The following is an 18,584-nucleotide window of genomic DNA, read 5'->3' as shown; positions in this document are numbered from 1 at the left end:
CTATAGGACGCACAAGGGAGCTGTACAAGCAATGGAGCTCCGTCACAGCACAGCAGCCCACACTGCACCCCAGGCTGAGGAACCACTCCAGTTCTCGGAAGGTAGGGAGACTGCGTAGATCTTAAAAAAAAAAAAAGTGTGGATGTGTGTGTGAGAATGTCTATGAGTATGTGAGGTTTTGTCTGTGGTTGTGTATGTATGTCAGTGTTTTTGAGGGCCCGTTCACACTAGTACGTTAATTGCACAGTCCCATAACACACTATACCATGCAATTGCACCTATCGTGCGTTCTGGTGTGGGAGGTGCGTTGGGTTGTTATTCATTTGAATGGTATCCCAAACACACCTCCCACACACAGCTCGTACGCCCACACTGGAACTCGCGGTACCCTAATTTCGTGCATTCCATCGCAGTGCGACTTGGGTCACGACTTATTGAGCAAGGACAAATGTGGGTCCTGAGGTTACACAGGTTGAAAACCACGGATCTAAACACATAACCAACAAAAAGAACATATGCACAAAGCTCACTGGCTACATTCAACTATGGAAGGACCATCATCAGAATAACCATTCTGAGACTCGGAATCACACTTTTCTTTGGATCTTTATCTTATGGTTTCTTTCATCTTGGAAATAATAGAAAATTACACTTTCTCTTTTATCTGTTGAACGACAACCCCTGATTTTTTCATTACTGGATGTTTTGTACATTGTAATGGTATTTACTGAATTGGATGTTTGTTTTTTCCTCTCTCTCTATTCCTATCCTATAATATAATAAAAGATTGATCATTTGGTACCTGTTCCTGATGTCTCTTACACAACCTTAGAAAATTGATGAACGTAAATAAATCAGCTGCACCAAAATGAATATAGACTACAGCATCCCTCTGTGTACGACCATTTAGTCCCTGTTCATCAGTACAATTCCCCAGAAATGTTCCTCCTCTGATTAACTGCTGCGAATTAAAATGTTCCATGCAGGTACATTAAGCTCCTCTACTCACAATGCTTATATGATACTTGGTCAAAGAGAAAAAAAAATACAAATATATTTTTTGTTAACAGATTGTAACCAAAACGGCTGACTTACGTGGTCAAAGCGCAGAACAGGCTCATTTGCACTGTCCAAGCCATAAACCTCCACTGTCCCGTCATCCCGACCAATTAGCAAGTCCTTCACTCCATCCCCCATGATGTCAAAGTTATCGATGCACAAAATACCTGCCGGTATGTAGAATCAGATTGAATATATGTATTATTTACATAAAAAGAGACAAGACAAATAAGTTCTTAATGGAATAGGATATCTTAGCAAGGGTCCACACTTATCCAAATAAAAAGCTACAGAGAGCCACACTATAAAGGATGGCGCCCATGGCGAACAGGAGCGAGATCTTTGTTTAATGGAGGAGAAATGAGGAGGGAGCTTACTTTGGAAAAGTAACACAGGGCTGTGAAAGTTATCCTGGCTGGACACACACTGACATATACAAATCTTGCATACAGTGTTTTGCACACTAAGGGTTGTGGAGCAGCCGAGAGATTCCCACACACTTCTGAGATTCCTCAAGCTATCCTGTAGACTGGAATCCATGTGCATTTTAACCTTTTCCCACACACCCAGTTTAAACTTCCACCACCTGTAGTTTATCAGCTGACTAATCTGTTAAGCAACCATACACACAGATTCCTTTCTGGCAGAAACAATCGCTTCCACACACTGACACTGATCGTCATGCAATCAGCAGCCACGTGATGCAATGTGGAAGAAAAAACTGAAATAAACTTTTACTATTTGGGCAGTATTATTTTATCCTGTTGGTGGCAATTCTGTAAACACCACGGTGGGAATTGATCAAAGCTGGAGCAAACAGAATCTGGGGCAGTTGCCCAAGGCAACCAATCAGTTTCTCTCTTCAGTTTGCTCAGGTAAGATTTGAAAATGAGAGAAAGAAGATGATTGGCTGCAGGGCAAATCTGCTCCAGTTTTGCTAAACACACCCCCATGTCTTTGAATATACTTTCTATTTGATGTTCAATTTTTTGCTACTCAATTTATAAAAGGTATGTATTTGGAAATGACTCTAAGCCTTGACCAATCACCTTTGGGGTGGTACCTGGTGTGAAGAGAATCCTTGCCTCCAGAATTGGTCATAGGTTATATGGACCAGCAAGTTCTGATGGGTGGTTTGGGTTAGGATCTCTAACACCAGTGCACCATCCTGACAGTAGCTGTTTCAAACACCACATGACTGTCAAGTGCATTTAACCATTTTCTCAGTCCCTAGTTGTTTCCATGAGGCCAGGACAAACCATTTTACAACTGCATGTAGCTCAGAAGGAATCATTTCCATCTCCCTGCGACTAGCATTGTGTGCCCTGTGCAATCCTACTGAAATGTGTATCTAAAGAAAAGACAATAGGCATACTAATCAAATTCTTTTACAGATTTTTTTTTTACAACAAACCTCCTCTCTTTTTCTCATTGAATATTTCCCATTTGGGCACAGGGGACTCTTTTGCAATTTGAATTAAGCCAATCTTTCCATCTGATGTTCCATACAAAAGCTCCTCTCCGCTCTCACCTAGATATAAATGAAAGAAGTATAGCTGATAATCAGACAAAGCTACTAAGCACAGATTTGTTTGTCCATCAGAATGAAAACAGAATGACAAAGCGGTAGATACTGAAAACTACTGAATCAAATTTCTTGTTATTTCTATTACAAAATTATTAGGAAACCTTAGAATTGTTTTATTTTTGTTGTCTTATTGGCTTTAGGAGAGGACTTGAGCCCTGGAAGCTGTGCTCGAAAAAAGGGCAGGAAGTGGGCAAAGGACTAGTCACCAGTATTGCCTGCGGTCTGCCCATTACTGACTTACCATGTCTTCTTCTGCCATGTGTCTCTGTGTGGAGGCGGCCATCCTGGTAGAGGCAGGGCTTAACTTTGTCATGACAAAGCCTCCAGCAAAAAAGTAAGCAGCACAGTAGGGACCGCTTCAAATCTCCTGAGACAAGCAGTCAAAGACAGCAGTACCTTAGATTTTACACTGCAGCAATACAGCTTTGAGCACACAAGTACCTAGGCACACTTACATGCCAGGAAGTACCCTGTTATTTCTCAGGGGTAATTCAAGCTAATAAGGGTACTGCTTAGACACAATTAACACTTCTAGATGTTCCCAATAACAATGCAAATCTTATTTTTCAAATTCAGTTCAATACAGTTCAGTAAACAATACACTAATGTACAGTAGTGCAAAGCTTACAGGATTCTATGTATAGCTTACAATGTAAAAATAAAAAATAAGATAAAAAGATGAACACCTAGAGTAGATGTTCAATAAAAGTTTCACAATATATGTAACCCTAACAATGAACTTAATTTAGTTTTCTCCTATTGGTCTCCTTAAGTTATAAGTAAAAGCATTTTGTTATATTCAATAAGTGCAAAAACTAAAAGGTTGATCCTACTAGAAATCTAGTGAGCTGATAACTTCCCTTGCACTGTCTGTGCTGACTGATATTAGTTAACATGTTCCAGGTTCTCACTATAGAACATCCCCTCCCTATGGAGAAGATAAGAGGTGGAGAAGGGGTATTCTTTAGTCCTGTCCTAGGGTAACAACACTGCTTCTCCACAGATACAGTACAGTGAGCGACCATTCTCGCCCTAAGGATGGAAGTGTGTTACTGGCAAGATCACCAGATGAAAATAAAGGGGATAAAAAACCTGGGAAAAAGCAAAACAGATGCAGCCACATCTAAGGTAAGCTGCATATTACATTTTTGCTATTGGGTTTAGATATACTTTAAATATTTAACCTGAAAGCAATGATCTCCATTATAGGCAGGTAATGAAGTATTTACAAATACAGAAAAGAAAAAGAGAAATGATAAGTCAGCTTTAAAAGACATTGTATGTTGTTCATTTAAAGGTATTCTTTTTAAAATTTTACAAATATCTTTTATCAAAAATGTTAACATTTGTATTCCATATGGATACCTAAACCTGTCAGTGATCAAATGTGATATCAGGACTAATACATATTAATCCAAAATGATTATACATATTGTTATTAGAAAACAAGATAATAAGAAAGAAGGAGCAAATGTCTATTTTCAGTTTGTAGACCTAGCTGTAGGCCACTGCCTATATGCTGGTTATGTTTAACATCTGAAATCTGTAAGAATGCTCACCTCCATCTCCACCATTCAAAGCTAAAACAGAAGGTGGTCCAGGAACTTCAACTTCATACAGTAAATCAGAACCCTGGAAAAAGCAAAACATTATAAAATGTTCTTAAATATGTCATATATATGAAAAGGATGACCATTTCACATATTTATAGCCAAGGCCATATTTCCAACACTGAAATCCATAGCTACACAACTTTCCATGGCATATTATATATACCGGGATACGGCAAAGACTTAAACTACTAAATGCAAATAAAGCAGTGGGTCCAGATAACCTGCACCCCAAGGTACTTAAGGAACTAAGTGAGGCTATAACAAGACCATTATTCCTCATTTTCAAAGACTCAATAATGACTGGTAGAGTCCCAAGTGATTGGCAGAGGGCTACGGTAGTTCCAATATTCAAAAAGGGGGCAAGATGCCAACCTGGGAACTATAGGCCGGTCAGTCTAACTTCGGTGGTTTGTAAACTGCTAGAGGGCATAATTAAGGACTATTTGGTAGAATTTATTCAGGATAATGGCATAGTTAATGACAATCAGCATGGGTTCAGGAAAGACCGTTCCTGTCTGACTAATTTGCTAACCTTTTATGAGGGGGTAAGTAGAGATCTGGATGGAGGGAGGCCGCTAGATGTGGTATATCTGGATTTCTCAAAGGCATTTGATACGGTACCACACAAGCGCTTACTTCACAAGCTGAGGGCTATGGGCATAGATGAGGTGGTGTGTACGTGGATAGAGAGCTGGCTACCGGAACGGGTCCGAAGAGTATCTATAAATGGCACCTTTTCAGACATGGCTAATGTAATAAGTGGTGTGCCTCAGGGTTCTGTGCTGGGACCCATATTGTTTAACCTGTTTATTAATGATATTGGGGAGGGTGTGAATAGCCATATTTCATTGTTTGCAGACGATACAAAAATAGGGAGGGTATTAGAAACGGACCTAGACAGTATAGCATTACAGGAGGACCTGGATAAAATAGGGGAGTGGGCGAATATACTGTATGGCAGATGAGGTTTAATGTCGATAAATATAAAGTAATGCACTTTGGAAATAAAAACAAGCAAATGGGTTATGCAATTATGGGTATGCCACTAGGGAAGTCACAAATAGAAAAAGACTTGGGGTCTTTGTAGACCACAAACTAAAGGGTAGTTTGCAGTGCGAGGCTGCTGTAAACAAAGCAAGTAGGGTCTTCTCCTGTATTAAGAAGGGGATGTACTACAGAGATAAGTCTATAATTTTGCCACTTTATAGAGCATTGGTTCGGCCTCATCTGGAGTACGCGGTCCAGTTTTGGTCGCCGGTACTGAGAAGGGATGTCCTTGAGCTGGAGAGGGTCCAGCGGAGGGCAACTAAACTAATCAGGGGGATGGAGGACCAGAGCTATGAGACAAGGCTACTAAATTTAAACATGTTCACGTTGGAAGTAAGGAGATTAATGGGGGATATGATTTTCATTTTCATGTACAAGATGTTCAATGGCGACAGAAACATTAGCAACAAACTGTTTGAGATTAACTCCATTACAAAGACTAGAGGCCACCACCTAAAATTGGTGGAAAACAAATTCCAGCATAAGGGGCGAAGGGGGTTCTTCCCGGTACGAGCGGTTAGGGTCTGGAACTCACTGCCATCGGCAGTGATTTCAGCCAGGAGTGTGGAATTGTTCAAAAAACTCATGGATGATTTCCTGAGGGACTGTAATATCCAGGGGTACATGTACTCCTAAGAAAGAGATGATGCGCGGACCTATATGGGTTGGACTTGATGGACTTATGTCTTTATTCAACCCCAAATACTATGTAACTATATTATGACAAAATATAAGAGGTGACTGTATTTCTATTGATGCTAGGAAACAAATTGTGGTTGGTAACTATACAGAGAAAGTCACCACTTTGTGTCTACCCCTTATAGGCACATGCCTACTATGGCCCTGTTGGCACCACGCAGCTTGACAAAGTTCGATTGAAAAATTGAGGGAGCCAGGTGGAATATTTTTGGCCGAACGGTGACTGCATCCAATCGAACGCAGTCACTGTTTGGTTATTCAGATAGCCATGGGTGGCAGTTGTCACAATATAATAGCCAGCAGGTGGAGATTCCTCCATCCAGGCTGTTTAGCATGGATGAGGGAATCAAGTGAGAAATTTAGCTCTGAACTGTACTGTGTATGATACTGCTAGAACTGTTTTGACCTTCTGCTAAGAGAGTTTAATGGGGTGTATGGTGGCCTGCTTTGAGTCTGATGTTTGTGAATTTTGGAGAAGTGAGGGAAGCAAGGTATTCTGTACAAATCCCCATTCTCCCAACTCAGTTTGGGGTTCATCAGATCTCATAATGGTCACAAACAGAACTTCTAATCTTTTCCCTTTCTGCTCTGAAGAGTGCTTTATTATTGCTTTGTGACCCTCCTGTCGAAATTTGTACCCACTTCCTGTCTTAGTGACCCCTGTGACAAGTAAGGATGCACCAATACTATTATCGGTGCCGATACTTAGTATTTGGACGAGTACTCGTACTCGCCCAAATGCTCCCGGAACTTCCAGTATCAGGGAGCCAGGCAGCGAGTCATTACATGTCGCCCGGCTTCCTGATTGGCCAGGAAGCTGGCTCCATGCTCCCTCGTCACTTGGTGACAAGAAAGAATGGAGCCAGCTTCCCGGCCAATCAGGAAGTCATTACAAGCCATTACATGCCGCCCAGCTTCCTTAATGGGACTTTCTGGTATCGGTATTTGGTATCAGCGAGTACCAGAAAGAAAATATCGGTACTCGTACTTGATACTGAAAAACTGGTATCAGTGCATCCCTATTGACAAGAATCAAGATGAAATCCCCCTCCAGGGAGACAAAGAAAGGTATAAATACTTTACAAAAATTCTAAGCCTTTCCTGAACATGACCAGGGGAGCATTCTCCTACGGCTGTAGCCACCTTTAGTTATATATGCAGGTTCAGCAATCACAATGGGAGAGAAAGTGCACAGTAAGCTGAATGATAACAATTACAACATGTTACCTGTAAAATACGGAGCACTCTGTCCTGGCATGCTAGTATGGGAGTGATTCGCTCCAACTTTTCTACTGGCAGACAAATGACATCACTAATTTTATCCCCGGACAAATAATAATGTTGGTCTTTGCAATCACAATAGTGGTTGTAAATGTAACTTGCACATAAAAAGAGATCAGAACCAGATATATGCCTAGAAAAGACAGCACAAAGAGTGAGTCATACATTTATCCCTCTATCTGCTTTAAATATCAGGACCGAAATCCAGAACAAGTTATTAAATGCGGTTGATACTTACCGTTTTTGTTACATTTAAAAAGTGATATTAAAAACGGTAAAAGTTTTTAAAACTATTTAAACCGATAATTCAATGACTGATGCTGCTCATTGATCTTTAGAAGTTTTAGTTTCCTACAGAATTATATAGTCCCCTGAGCACTGGCCCTTATATCCTGTGTTATGGTGGCTCCTTTCCCTGGCAGGGTCTTATAGAACCATCCTTGTGTGTGCTAATAAGCTGTGTGTGTATCTCTACAAACACACAGGTCCAGCAGGGCAATCCACTCCCCTCCTCCTTTCAGCTAGTAGATGGAGAGTTGCTGTGCTCTACCTTGTGATCGTGTACCGCACTGGAAGTTCAGGGAAGCTGGGCTGAGAGAGTTGTCTGGAAACATAATGACTAAGTATTTGAGCAAAAGCTTTATTTCCTGTTCTAGAGACAACAGAAAGTAAGAGAAAATCTTTCCAAACTCATGGAAATCCACTCTAACTGGAACAGGTGTCCACATTGGAAGATTTTCCCTTACCTCCTGTTCCTGTGACAACTTACATTTTTGGATTTTTTAAAATTAATTATCCCTAACAGGATCACAGACGGCTGTAAAAAAAACAATAACCTGACATGAGATTACAGTAACCCCTTACCACTCTATCCAAGACTGGGAGAGGGAGGATCAGCTCTGTGAGCCAATCAAGGCTCTAGTGGTTAGCACTTCTGCCTTGCAGCACTGGGGGTCCCTGGTTCGAATCCCGGCCAGGTCACTATCTGCAAGGAGTTTGCATGTTCTCCCTGTGCTTGCGTAGGTTTCCTCCGGGTACCCCGGTTTCCTCCCACACTCCAAAGACATGCTGGTAGGGTAATTGGCTCCTCTCTAAGTTGGCCCTGCTTGTGAGATAGGGACCTTAGACTGAAAGCTCCTTGAGGGAAGGGACTGATGTGAATGTGCAACTATGTAAAGTGTTTGCGTAAATTGTCGGCGCTATATAAATACCTGTAATAAATAAATAAATAATGCTTTGCACCGTGTTGACTGCCTTTACGCTTACAGTGTAATTAGGCAAATGGCTAAATACACATTTGTAATATATATTTGTGAATTTACCTAACAAATATGTAGCTTCTTTTTCTAATCCAGATACCCACATCAGACACTAATTTGGCTAAAAATGTTCCCCATTGCAGTTAAAGTAACGCAGCTTGGTCAAGGCTGCGACAGGAAGTTAAAGGTGCAGCAGCTCACAAATGAGGTCATCTCTTCGCTCTCTCCACTAATGGAAATGAATCTATTTGTTCGCTTTACTGTGCAATACGGTTAAAGCGGAACTAAACCCACCTATTCCTTACTGCAGAAGACAGTAACATCTTAGCCTCTGTTTATATCAGGGGTGAACAACTCTGGCCCCTCTAGCTGTGCTTTAACTACAAATCCCAACATGCCTCTGCCCCTGGGAGTCATGCCTGTAACTGTCACTCTTGCAATGTCTCATAAGACTTGTAGTTACACAACAGCTGGAGGGCTGGAGTTTCCCACCCCTGGTTTAGGTCTACAATTGTCATGGCACGTCACAAGTGATCAGCTATGATACCAGCTATTTGTGAGTGTGAGGGCTCATACACACCATTAAAAATATGCGTCTTTATTAGTGCAGCAAGTTTTGTTTTTTACAGGTCTGATTGCAGGTGTATTGTTTTCTATGAGCCAATGCACAAAAATCAGTATGCAAACTGTTCAGATCCTTAAAATAGAGGTCCTTCGTGTGGACCTTATTTTACACTGTGCACATTTGTGCTAACATTTACATGCATACACCGTACAGTGCAAATACACTCTATTGAAGCCGCCCTCATTATAGCAACAAAGGATGCTAAACGGCAGCAGCCGCCACAATCTAGAAAAAAACAACGAAAAAAAGACTACCGACTGCTTACATTGCTCGAATGCTTTCTGTTAGATTGGTTTCAAATGACAGAAACGGTTTCCCTCTTTTTGTAAAACCACGAACTTCAGACCCAGATGACACGAATATCTTCTCTTGTACAGTTCCAAGGGCACCTCCAAGCTCTAATCGGAATATCTTCTGTCCTGGCAGAGTCTTGAAAACAGGCTAAGGACAAGCAACATTTTAGGATTTTTGTTACAGTTACCATGCGTGCTGTCTTAAAGCTTAATATACTGGAGAGAACTCCCCCCGTGAAGCCCAGCATGCGTAGCCTACTCACAAAGAAAAGTGAGTCTTTAGAGAAAACGGCAAGGCAAAATATTGCCACGGCTCTGGACCCAGAATTGGCAGACCAGTTAGAACTAGGAACACCCAGCACCCAGAGGGCACTTTGAGGTTCGTCCTGAGGAGTATCAGCTCAGGAGGGCAGTCACAGTGAGATACATGATCACGCTGGCTGTGAAAAGACTGTGCTCCATAGCTGCGCTGATGAGTCAACCAGGCTAACAAGAAAGACATTCATCTTCTTAGGACACTAACATAAAACAGAAATATGCTGGTCTGGGGGAATTATGAGGTGATTTTCACTCAGCCTCATAATTTGAGCCGACCTGTGACAATGAAACCGTCACAGGTCGGCTCAGTAGATCGGGAAGTGAGTGAACACATACCGTCGCTCGCTCACTTCTCGATCTATCCCTGCAGAGACCCGTGACCGTCACTCACGGCTCCCTGCAGGGATTCCCCTCTCCCCTGTCCGATCCTCCAGCGCGGACTGGCGGAACGAACAAGGGGAGGGGGCGGGTACAGCTGGCTCTGCCTTCATATAGGCAGAGCCAGCTGTCAATCCCGCAGCTGGGTGGATCCAGACAGAATTGTCGGGATCCGTCCCAGCTGTGGCGTCTCAGTATACCGCGAGCTTACTGAGCTTTGGGTGACGGGAGAACGCTAGTTTGTGTTCTCCCGTGACCCTTAGGAGAACTATGGGGAAAAGCCCTGACCCCATAGTTCTCCTTTAAACGCCATAAGGCTGGCCTACAGTTTTTTGTTTACCAGTGTTCAATCCTCCTGTAGGCGGCAGCATGCGCCAGTTGTCTAAGATCCCTGTGTCTCTAAATGGACCTTTTTTATTAATTATTGACATACTGTAAACTGCACATTCTTTGAGAAAACAATCTTACCACTGCTTCACTTTTCTTGATACCAAAGCAGGTTACGACCCCATCTTGATCTCCGACAACCACCTAGCCAAAGATTGGAATAATAAAAAATGGACAAGTTTAAAGTTGCATATAAGTTGCATATAAAATTTGTGTGAAATCTTACATCTATGATGTAGATATACAAACCTTTTGAGTTGCTCTTCGTCCAGATGCGGGAAGCAATTTCATTGTTTTCTGTGATGTGACCCCCACCTGTTCAAATACACCAGAATGCTTAGAATGTGCCAACTTTGGCACATGTAATTTAAAAATATGTATCTGCAAAATAATATACAAAGCTTTGGGTCTCTCACATAATAAATCACAAAGCAAAAAAAAAAAGGGAAAATCATACCGAATAGACATAAAACTTGGTTTTATTGATCCATCTAAGAACTCTTGTGATATGGAAGCCATTGGACGTCATAAAGAGATGCTGCACTATTTGATGATTCCTGCATTTATTGCCTCTGAACATCTGCAATTTTTATGAATCGTATACATATGGACACTGCAAGAGAATATTATCCTGAACACAGGCATTGCATGTGAGGGGTCTGCTTTGATACAAATAAGAACTCATTTATGCTAACTGCCACAAAACAAAGCATGTGGAGTACAACCTCTTTACTTTTCTGCAAGATTATAAATGATCTTTCATATTATTCGATATCTAGCAACTGCCTGGTGGCATTTGTTTTAAGGCACTTAATTATACATTTAAGATATATTTAGAGGCCATGAATGACCTTGTTACAAAGCTCTTTAGGCCTCATTTCACACAGCTTAGAGTCGGCCCGTACAGATCTGTGCAGCGTGCACGGCTGTATCGGGCCCATCCTGGGAAGGACAGGTGCTGCCTGTGATTGTGCACAATAGCCTGTTCTTCCCTATGGGAGGATGTGGCTGTATGCTCACCCAAGCTGCACATCTGTGCGGGTGTTGGTGTCTGTACTCGGACGCAGACAGGATCCATCCTGTCTGCGTCCGAGTACAGACACCAACACCCGCACAGATGTGCAGCTTGGGTGAGCATACAGCCACATCCTCCCATAGGGAAGAACAGGCTATTGTGCACAATCACAGGCAGCACCTGTCCTTCCCAGGATGGGCCCGATACAGCCGTGCACGCTGCACAGATCTGTACGGGCCGACTCTAAGCTGTGTGAATGAGGCCTAAATGTTGTACATAGGGTGAATAATGAAAATGACTGTTCACCAGGGGGATTTCTAAGTGTGGCAGTTTATTTTCAATTGCTTTTAATATAACAATAACATTTTTCTTTGTGAATTATTATGTGAGCTATCTGAACCTTTGTATATTGTTTCCCAGAATATTTTTATAGATATTTATATAGCTCCAACAATTTACGCAACGCTTTACATACTGCACATTCACATCAGTCCCTGCCCTCAAGGAGCTTACACTCTAAGGTCCCTATCTCACATGCATACATAGAGGGCCAATTTAGACAGAAGCCAATTAACCTTCCAGCATGTCTTTGAAGTGTGGGAGGAAACCGGAGCACCCGGAGGAAACCCACGCAAGCACAAGGAGGCCGTGCAAACTCCATGCAGATAGTGTCCTGACCAGGATACGAACCAGGGACCCCCAGTGCTGTAAGGCAGAAGTGCTATCCTCTAAGTCACTGTGCTGCCCAGAAGGGTGCCCAGGTGCATATATTCTTGAAATCAGGGTAAATCTCATTTGTTTGTCATCATTTCTTTTTCACCATATGAGACTGATCAAAGGGGGATGACAGAAACTTGCCGCACATTTTCACTAACTTAAAAATCTTAAATAAAATATTAGGATATGCTTTTAAAATGACCAGTCATTGAAGTTACTAGATATAAGCAATGAACACTTTTACCAAGGTTACCATTCTTCCCTGTTTGCTGGGGAGTGTTTCAATCCCTCTTGCCCAGCACAGTCCCGGGGCTGCTACTGAACACTGTAAGCTTCCATCCCACAACAAAAGGCTGTACTTTTCAGAGTATGACCCCCATTGCTAGGCATTATGCGTAAAGGGTCTGACCATTCACTGCTCACATTTAACCCAAAATCTTACTCTTCCCTAAGAGCATATCCCAGCTTTTTTTTATTTTCTTTTGCATTATTCTTATAGAGCACGGCAGCTTTTATTACTCACTATTATATCATCACATGGCTTGTAAATGTCCTGCAGGGGCTCCTGCTGGGAGCTCAGTTCCAATTAGCGTAGGCACACGCCTAGAACTACATCTTCTAAGAGCCCTTTTCCTTTTTCCCGTGTGTGGACAGGCTCTTTAGAGTCAAGACAGCAGCATTGGTTTGCTGGTAAAGGACCATGGTGAAACACAGCTAGGGGATAGGTGGAGTTCCGTAGTCCATTAGGCAGGGCTGATAACAATGTTTGGGATTCCACCCCAGCAAAGGCGTCGTATTGTCAGTCCACACAAAAAGATAGAAGCAGACTGAACTTATGCCAGATGAACAAAGGCATAAACGGATGGAAAATGAGCTGCAACTAACGATTATTTTCATAATCGATTTGTTGGCCAAATATTTGATTGAGATTTAAAAAAAAAGACTTTTCCTCCATCTTTTTAAATAATTGTATTATATTAGACATTTTAATTGGTTTCATGGATTTAAAATAATTTGAATTGAAAAGCTCCAGCCCCATTCAGTCATTTCCTGTCTATATGCACTTGCTTCAGCATTGGCTGCATATCATTTCTCTTGGCCGGTTATGACGGTGAGAATAACAGAGGAGCAAGCCTTCACATTGAGCGCAGAGTAGTCTCCACCAGGTACATGTAATGGAAGCTACAGATTTAAAAAGACTGAGAGCAACTACTGAAATACTGTATATTACAATGTTAAAGACTATATGAGATTTTATTAACGGAGTTTAGATCTACTTTAAATGGAGATAACATATCTAAATAGGACTTCACCTGGATTTCTTTATTCACAAGCCCACCCCGGAGCTTTTGACCTCAACCTATAGATTCAAAGAGCCTTGTTTTGCAATAGTCAGTTTTCTATATCACCTCTTCTCTCAGATACATCTGATAACTCTAATAAAACCTACCAACCTTTCATCAGTGGACTTGCTCAATTGTTGGATTAAATTGATATTTCCATTTGATTGATATCCCTGAAATGTTCAGACATTGGCACTTTTAATTGTCTTTTTATTTGTTTTTTTCTATTTAAAGCCAATTATATAGACACAGTACTTTACAGATTAAAACTGAATTATTGCAATTGAAAAAAATATTTCATTTCAAGGGTCTCTTTATCTATAGGGCCTGTCAACCTATTTCTCTTTTATCCATATATTTACATGCTTTTTCACATGGAAACATGCCTGTAGACAATGTATTACGAAACTTAGTTTTGCTGTGTTTCTGACAAAGCAGAGGAAGCTCCTGCTATAGTGGGCTATAGTGGTATGGGGGGGGGGGGACACAAAGATGCAATGGGTACCCCTTCTAGCTCTGCATAGGTCAGCTGATTCTTGTACTCTGCAGGACCTGCAAATAACACGTGTAGAGCAGCTCTGTCAGTGTGACAGTTGGCCCTGCTCTGTATTAGGAGCACTGTTAGTGCATTCTCATACAAAGAGCACAGTGAACTGGCTGTCAAAGTGATAGAGGAGCCTCTTCCTTCATCATTTATGAATGAAGACTGTGGTTGCATACTTTATTCATAAGTTTGTTTTATGTGTAAATCAAAGTATGGTCCCTTGATCTGCACATAACAGCAGGTCCAGCACACAATTGTAAAAAGAAAAAGTTTGTATTAACTCTCTCATCCTTTTCTTCCCTTACCATATTTTTTTTTTTTTGTGGGGGCGGGGGATTATTTTTCCTACAAACACCCATATGCAATGCCTGTTTGTTCATTTCTGCAGCACAGCTTTGAGGTTGGCATCTTTGCTTTGGGTTCCTGAGGATGCTGTCTTAGCACTAAACAGTGCCTTATAATATTGCATACTAAAGTAGTAAGGAAGTTCCTGATTTGTTTATAAAAATACATGCAAAAAACATATAAAGCGCTTTAGCTTAGCCTGCTCTCATGCTGGCATTGATTTAAATGGCCAACTATACCATTACCTCCAGAGCAGCCTCCATGCAACCACAGCACCTTACATCCTTGTAACCTACATATCCGTTCCCAAACCTTTCACTACATCATGTAGATACAGGATCAGAACACAGAAATCACATAATTACACAGGCTTTTTTTCTAATATATTTGTATTTTGCAGTCGCACACAATGCAGTTGGGTAAATAGAAAACAAATATACAACATACATTATATACAATAAACCGCAGAAAAGTCTGCTCGCTTCTGCACAGCAGGACTTCATCTTGGCTTTAGACTCCTAGTAGTCTGTTATGGATTAAAGCCACTTTAATGCAGATTACAGTAAGGAAGAATGCTGTACCCCCCTAGCTTCACAACACTTCTCCTTGACAACAGGATAACAAGGATTATTTAGCGCTGTACCTGTAAGTAATCCGTGCGGTTTAATTGTAGCTCCATGGTGAGGACGGCCAGCTGCCGAATATTGCTGCTAGAAGCTTCGTTCCTCGATTACAATGGTACTGTGTTGATGGTGTTCAGACTGGTCATTCAGAGCACATCTTCATTTAGCACAGAAGGGGTCATCACTGCAATGGAGGGCAGATAAAGGGTTTTTAAACAAATAGCAGGTTTGGACTTGATCAAAAACAGGGCTAAAGTTATAGTCGCAGCACTTAAGGCCTTGGTTCTCAACTGGTGGGTTGTGACCCAAACGTGGGTCGCGACCTCGTGTTCAGTGGGTCCCTGCATGCCTTCCACTTTTCTAGATGACAGGCTCCTCTGCCTCCCCCTAGCGCAGCACTGTTTGTTTTCACACCAAGCAGCCTTTAAAAATATGCTGCATGTTGCCGCGTGTCAGCTTGAGATGGGATGGAGCTATGGCTGTGAGGGAGCTCCATCCATACAGGTGAAACTCGAATAATTAGAATATCGTGCAAAAGTAATTGCAGTAAGTGCTGCAAAAGGGGCCCAAACCAAGTACTGAGTACATATGCATGCTTGTACTTTTCAGAGGTCCAATATTGTTCTATGTACAATCCTTGTTTTATTGATTGCATGTAATAATCTACTTTTTTGAGGTTGTGGATTTGGGGTTCTTGGGGTTTTCATGAGCTGTAAGCCATAATCACCATAATTATGACAAATCACGGCTTGAATTATCTTGCTTTGCATGTAATGAGTCTATCTCATATATTAGTTTCACCTTTTAAGTTGCATTAGTGAAATAAATGAACTTTGCACGATATTCTAATTATTCGAGTTTCACCTGTACATGCATTGCTTACAGGTCCCTCACGTGCCCTGTAGAGGTGCCTGGACCAGAGTGACATCACATTCTGGCACCTCTACAGGGCGCGCAAGGGAGCTGTACAAGCAATGCACATATGGATGGAGCTCCGTCACAGCACAGCAGCCCCCACTGGACTCCAGGCTGAGGATCCACTCCAGTTCTTGTAAGGTAAAGAGAGTAGGTGGATGTTTTATACCCTTTTCCAAATATTATTAGATGATCTATCTCATTTAAATAGACATAAAACACATATGCTGCACCCATCACAGTGGCATCACTAAGCATTACATGTCTTCTACAAAAAGCCCACACAGCAGAAGTGGGTTTCTTTCAGGCTCTCTGTGTCTCTGGATTGAAATTCCATATGACCGTCTCTATCTGAACACAGCATCTTAGGAAAGCTGAATTCCAAGCAAATATAAAACACCAAATGAACGCAGCTCTGTATTTATATTATTTATTATGTTCATTTTATTTTTATAATGCAGGCAGGGTAGATGCCTGAATTTGACCTGGTATTAGCCTTTAGCAATCCACAGTACAGCAGCATGGAGATTGGGAGAAGATGCATTAAAGGAAACCGGTCAGTTCTGCTCGAGTGCAAGAAGCATGCAGACAGGAGGAGCGGGCAGAGATGATCTCAACAGTCTGCTCCTTCTCTATCACTGTCCACTCGCAGGCTAGAAGAGGAACAAGACCTGTAAGTGTTCCTTTACTGCAGCATAGGAAAATCTGATTTTCAGCCTGGCCAGATAGGGCTGTGCTGTGTGGCAGAGTTGTATACATGTTATTACTGGATGGAAAGAATACAAATAATTTGGCAGATAAAAGAGGTTCCTATGCATGTATCCCACCTGTGTATTTAGCTGTTTGACTGGAGTTCAGCTTTTAGGCTGGATTCACTCTTTCACAAACGGTTGCTGTGCGGAATTTAATGTAAGCCTGATAAAGATGTGAAAAGTAGCTTAAAGCTCCACCTAATAGCTAGCAAATATGAAATATTCAAATTCATCATTTTATTTACCCCACTAAAAAAAGACCCATGAGCATGGTAAATATTTTTCTACAGAGAATTATACAGTATATTTTTCAAATAAAAATTACATTTGTTTAAAACTTACTGTTTTAAGCTGGCAATGCTGTATTAAAATGGAACCCCAGACCAAACCTTTTTTTAGTTGTGGGAGGCAGGAAGTAAAAGGGGTCACTGAGCTTCCTCCCCCCTCTGTCCATAACTAGAAATTATGCTTTTGGATGAAGTTCTACTTCAATGAGCTAACCACAAATAATATACATTGGGAATGGAATACATGCCTTTCTAATCGATATAGGACTTAGAGGGGTCTTATCCTAAACATGTCGCAGGACCCTTCACCCTGCGAATATCAGTGAATGTTCATTTTGTATGAAGAATGGTAAAAACTAACGCTCTTAAAAGGAGAACTATGGGGTCAGGGATTTTCCCCATAATTCTCCTTAGGGTAACGGGAGGACACAAACTAGCGTCCTCCCGTTACCCTAAGCTCAGTATACCGCGAGCTACAGCTCGCGGTATACTGAGACGCCGGAGCGGATCCCGACATTGATGTCGAGATCCGCCCAGCTGTGTGAGTGACAGCTGGCTCTCCCTATCTAGAGGCAGAGCCAGCTGTACCCGCCCCCTCCCCCATCCGTTCCGCCAGTCAGCGCTGGCGGATCGGAGCGTGGGGAATCCAGCCCCTCCCCTGTCACGGCTCTCTGCCGATCGAGAGGTGAGCGAACGCCGGTATGTGTTCGCTCACCTCCCGATCTACTGAGCCGACCTGTGACAGTCTCATTGTCACAGGTCAGCTAGAACTATGAGGCGAGTGAGAAGCACTCACCTCATAGTTCTCCTTTAATATACAGTATTTTCTCTTCAGGTCAAATTTATTGTGATGTAATACTGCATTATGGCCACTAGATGGCGCTAAGAAGCATAGGAAATAAGTATAACACCCGTTTTGCCAATGTATGCACAAAACAACGTTTTGCACAGATAATCGCAGGGTGAATGGCCCTGCAAATTGTTTATAAACAGACTCCAAAGTGTATCTCTAGGAAAAAAAATATTTTTTAAACTTTGGATAGAGTGGGGAAGGCTTAGACCCTCTGTCAAGTTTTTATTTTTTATTAAATTTTTTTTAAATTCAGCCCTCTATTTGTACTGATGACAACTGTCACTGATAAAGAGAGGGAAGGGAAAGCCAACATTTTAGAGTTGTCACTAGAACAAGAGGTGAAGGGAACTCTTCCAATGGGGACACCTGTTCTGGAGACAACTGCCTAAGAGTGAAATTCCCTTGATTATGGGAGATTTCCTCTAAGTTTCTGTTGCATCTCTCAGACAGGAAGTGAAGGGAAACTTTACCAACTGTACGCAGGCAGCAAGAAATAAACTGTCAGGTTAAAAAAAAAAGTTTGGTAGGCTATACATATACTTTAAGGACCCAATCACACCTAAGAGTAGTGTTTATAACACAATATCAGTTAATGCATGCCATTGCACAATGCATCTAGCATGCATTACTATGTGCTAGGTGC

General features: G+C 41.7%; 1 protein-coding gene across 1 annotated transcript in view; it reads right to left on the bottom strand.

The window, feature by feature from the left end:
* The window catches only part of BBS7 (Bardet-Biedl syndrome 7), a 34,421-nt gene extending 19,107 nt beyond the window's left edge, over nucleotides 1-15,314 (bottom strand). Inside the window, exons 1-8 of the mRNA XM_018564737.1 lie at nucleotides 15,155-15,314; nucleotides 10,797-10,862; nucleotides 10,629-10,691; nucleotides 9,437-9,612; nucleotides 7,234-7,420; nucleotides 4,207-4,279; nucleotides 2,474-2,590; nucleotides 1,096-1,226 (exon numbers count right to left, since the gene is read on the bottom strand). Of these exons, the coding sequence (XP_018420239.1) occupies nucleotides 1,096-1,226; nucleotides 2,474-2,590; nucleotides 4,207-4,279; nucleotides 7,234-7,420; nucleotides 9,437-9,612; nucleotides 10,629-10,691; nucleotides 10,797-10,862; nucleotides 15,155-15,190 (849 nt within the window). The 5' untranslated portion in view covers nucleotides 15,191-15,314. The remainder of the gene's footprint in view (nucleotides 1-1,095; nucleotides 1,227-2,473; nucleotides 2,591-4,206; nucleotides 4,280-7,233; nucleotides 7,421-9,436; nucleotides 9,613-10,628; nucleotides 10,692-10,796; nucleotides 10,863-15,154) is intronic.
* Nucleotides 15,315-18,584: the final 3,270 nt, after the last annotated feature.

Source organism: Nanorana parkeri, unplaced genomic scaffold (genome assembly GCF_000935625.1).
Source record: "Nanorana parkeri isolate BGI_ZX_2015 unplaced genomic scaffold, ASM93562v1 scaffold776, whole genome shotgun sequence".
In the NCBI taxonomy this organism is placed as follows: Eukaryota; Metazoa; Chordata; class Amphibia; order Anura; family Dicroglossidae; genus Nanorana; species Nanorana parkeri.
The sequence above is the reverse complement of the archived record's forward strand: the minus strand, read 5'-3'. Positions and strand labels throughout refer to the sequence as shown.